Raw genomic sequence first — 3,601 nt, forward strand, 5'->3', positions numbered from 1 at the left:
CACAGTAGAAAGACTGGGAAAGAGAGAGGCTGTGATGACATGTGACAAAGTTCCCAGGCCAGTTTTGAACTGAGACTTTGTCTTAACCAGCTAAGCTACAATATCACCCACCAGTGGAACCTATTTATTACATTATCAGAATTTGTGACATTAGAATGATCATGTGAATTTGCAAAATCTGAGATTGTTCTGAATAAGGTGAAGTTCAAATGAACATTGCCTCTTGTGAAGCTCCAGTTAAAATGTCGTCAGTTTCCTCCAGTGAGCCTTCAGAGAAACTGCTGTCACAGGTGGTGCTGGGCATCTCCCTGTCCTCCCTCATCCTTCTGACCATCAGTGGCAATGTGCTGGTGTGCCTGGCTGTCTGTGCCTCGCGGCGCCTCCGCTGCCTCACCAACTGCTTTATAGTGTCGCTGGCCATCACAGACCTGCTGCTCGGCCTCTTGGTCCTGCCTTTCTCTGCCCTCAGCCTGCTCTCTGACGAGTGGCTGCTGGGCCCGGACTTCTGCAACCTCTACATCTGCATGGACGTCATGCTGTGCACTGCTTCCATCCTTAACCTGCTGGCCATCAGCGTGGACCGCTACCTGGCTGTGACCATGCCCCTTAGATACGCCTCTGTCGTTTTGCCATGGCGAGTTGCTATGGTGATGGCATGTGTGTGGACAGTCTCCATTGCAGTGTCCTTTTTGCCCATCCAAATGGGCTGGAACACCCCAGACGGGAAAGTGCAGAACCATAGGCCTGAAGATTCAGACAAGGAGTGTAAATTTGAGCTTAACAGACCCTATGTGCTCATCGACTCTCTTTTCACCTTCTACCTCCCTCTGGTGGCCATGTGCTGGACTTACCTCCGGATACTGCGCATCGCACGGGCACAGGCTAAGCGCATAATCAGTGCCCGTCCTGCATGCACCACCACCAGCTACACCCGCAGAAACAACTCTCCCACCAGAACTACTGTAGTCTCCAGTGTTACAGCAGTGGCTCTGAGGGAACACAAAGCCACAGTGACACTGGCAGCAGTGATAGGGGCCTTTGTGGTGTGCTGGCTGCCCTATTTCATCATGTTCACAGTGATGGGGCTGCGAGAGCAGTTAGAGCAGGGAACACTATATTCTGTTGTGCTGTGGCTGGGTTACGCCAACTCAGCCCTCAACCCCGTTCTCTACGCTGCCCTCAACAGGGACTTCAGGTCAGCTTATGCTCGCCTACTAAAATGTCGATGCCCTAGTTACAATGGGTGGAGGACCCGACAGCCATCTCCCACAGTAACAGCAGGTAAAGCTTGGTGTGTGATAAATCCTCACACATATTAGTTAGTCTAAGATTTTGCATCTTATCAACACACGACATTTCATATTTCACTTAATGTAATCCTCCCTTTCCTCCTCTCTATTCCAGCCGGACAGGAGCTTACAGAGGTAACGTTGCTGTGTGGCCATACCCCTACCACCTGCAGGGCAGGCCAGGCAGACAAAGACTTAATGTTACAGGAAGTGAGCAGCAGCTCAACAACAGCCACCGTCCAACTTGCAAATGGTACTGCTACCACAGATCTCAATGGCAGTGAAAGGTAAATTCTGAGGAACCACATGCACTGCCTGTCTGTAGCATGCTTTAACAGAATTCTTCAATGCAAAGTGCTGAGCCAAAAGAAACATCAAATCCAATAATTAGCAAATCCAAAATTGGGGGTGGGGAGGTGAACTCATTTCACTTGCATCTTGGTGCATAAACCATGGGAGACTAATCTGCTATGGTGAGAAAAGCCTTTGTTCTTATAGATGCTTAAATGTGCTACCTCACTCCTTTTTTAGTTGTCATATTGAACAAAATAGTCTCTCTGATGTTGCTCTCTCTAACACACACGCACATTTCCCTTCTCTCTTTTTTGTTATTTTCTGCCTGTGTGATCAGGTTCTGCTGACCCTGTACTGGTGAGATGAATGCTCTGTGCACTGTAGTGGCAACCCAGATCCAGAATCCATCAGCCTCAGAAAAAGAGTGACAGAAAGAGAAAAGGATGGACAGAGACCCATATGAGCCCTACTGTGTGGAAGTCCTTTTGTTTTACCAATGTACAGTAGTACAAGTCCATACACTACATCATGTAAGTAAACATGCATATTGTTGAAGGCATTCTATCAGACATCCCCATAGCCCTGACAAACCCATATTTGGCGCAGTTGTGAAACAAGTAGTGTCCTGAAGTCCAATCAGACGATAATGCAATATGCTAAATAGGCCAGGAAATCATTTCTAACACGGAGAAAACGCATAACACAGCTTTCTGCCCTGTCCTCATTTCTTTGCAAAACCTTGGGGATTACAGTTGACAAATATGCTTGTTTATTACCAGATATGTGGATTGCCTATATTTTTCTTCCTAATTAACAACATACATGTGATTGTTGATATAGCCGTGGGACTCATTTCATCCACTCATGGAGCAAAAGCAGCAGGCAGTCCATAATCACTATGATGGGAGAGGTGAATGAAAGGCTGTGAGCTTGCTAAACAACCAAAAACTAAACAGGGTTGCAATACATCAGCGTACACATCACATGTCTCTTCTCCCTTTCTTTCTCTCTTTTTTTGCATCCCAGCATTCCGTGGACAAAGTGTAAGATTTGATCATCTTTCTTTGTGTCTCTTTTTCTTAGTAATCTCTTCATCTGTAATTTAACCAAGCAAAACATGGGAGGAACAGGACCTCAGCAACTCCACTACTCATCAGGGAGGACAAAAGGCCTTTATCCAACCAGGAGCGAGCAATTGACGCCTCTTTGACACTGAGAGCTTAAAATCTAGTCGTCTGACAATTCCTCCGCTGAATCCAGCCATTATAAATCAAAGGGACTGTGGCCTGAAAAGACTTGCTCTTGCCACACATTTTGAATTAACTGTGGACTGTATCAAAGATCCGGAGGACTGAATGAGACTTACAAGCCAATCACATGAACTATTCTGTATTTCCTGGCTTGAGAGTGCTCCCCAGTGGAAGCACAAAGAATCACAACTTCAGCCTGGACAAGTTACATGGATGAAGGGAACAGACAATTGCAGAGGGGAAAAGTGATAAAGCGATTAATCTTAGGCCTGTCGCTTAATGTACAATGGGTTGAGTTGGATGACATTTGGACGTGCCGCTCACAAAGTAACATTACATTCCTGTTTCCAAGAATGCAGCAGCCTCTGCATTTTGCCTTTGCTGTTAGTTGTTCTGTGGCACAACATAATAAATGCAGCGCATGTGTTTATTGTATAATAAACCCGACTATATGAGGACTGACTAATGGCATTGTACTGAATCTCCAGAATGAAAAAATACAGCTGTAACAATAAAAAGCACTCAAGCTTAAAGGATACGAGGATGTTGCGGCAATTTTTAGAGGCAATGAAGAATGGCTGTATTTCGGGGAGGTTTGACATGGGGGACAGCTTCATCACAGTATAGTGAAAAGCTTGAAATAGTTAGCAAAAATTGCCTTAAATTGTTGCCTTAAAACTGTGGCCATCAGGAAACAATAGGATTGAGTGTGCATCAGCATATCAGGTACCACCTGATACAAGCAATGAGGAGGATTTTACACAGAAT

General features: G+C 45.5%; 1 protein-coding gene across 1 annotated transcript; it reads left to right on the forward strand.

Annotated features, from left to right (window-relative positions):
- Positions 1 to 242: 242 nt before the first annotated feature.
- hrh2a (histamine receptor H2a) lies at positions 243 to 1,930 on the forward strand. Its single transcript, XM_030061637.1, has 3 exons — positions 243 to 1,281; positions 1,405 to 1,576; positions 1,921 to 1,930. Exons 1-3 carry the CDS (start codon positions 243 to 245, stop codon positions 1,928 to 1,930), a joined length of 1,221 nt encoding a protein of 406 aa, XP_029917497.1.
- The last annotated feature ends 1,671 nt before the right edge of the window (positions 1,931 to 3,601 follow it).

Source organism: Myripristis murdjan, chromosome 10 (genome assembly GCF_902150065.1).
Source record: "Myripristis murdjan chromosome 10, fMyrMur1.1, whole genome shotgun sequence".
In the NCBI taxonomy this organism is placed as follows: domain Eukaryota; kingdom Metazoa; phylum Chordata; class Actinopteri; order Holocentriformes; family Holocentridae; genus Myripristis; species Myripristis murdjan.

Coding starts and splice junctions, on each gene's coding strand:
- hrh2a (XM_030061637.1), top strand. CDS start 243: ATGTCGTCAGTTTCCTCCAGTGAGCCTTCAGAGAAACTGCTGTCACAG. Junction 1,282..1,404: donor ATCTCCCACAGTAACAGCAG/GTAAAGCTTGGT, acceptor TCTCTATTCCAG/CCGGACAGGAGCTTACAGAG.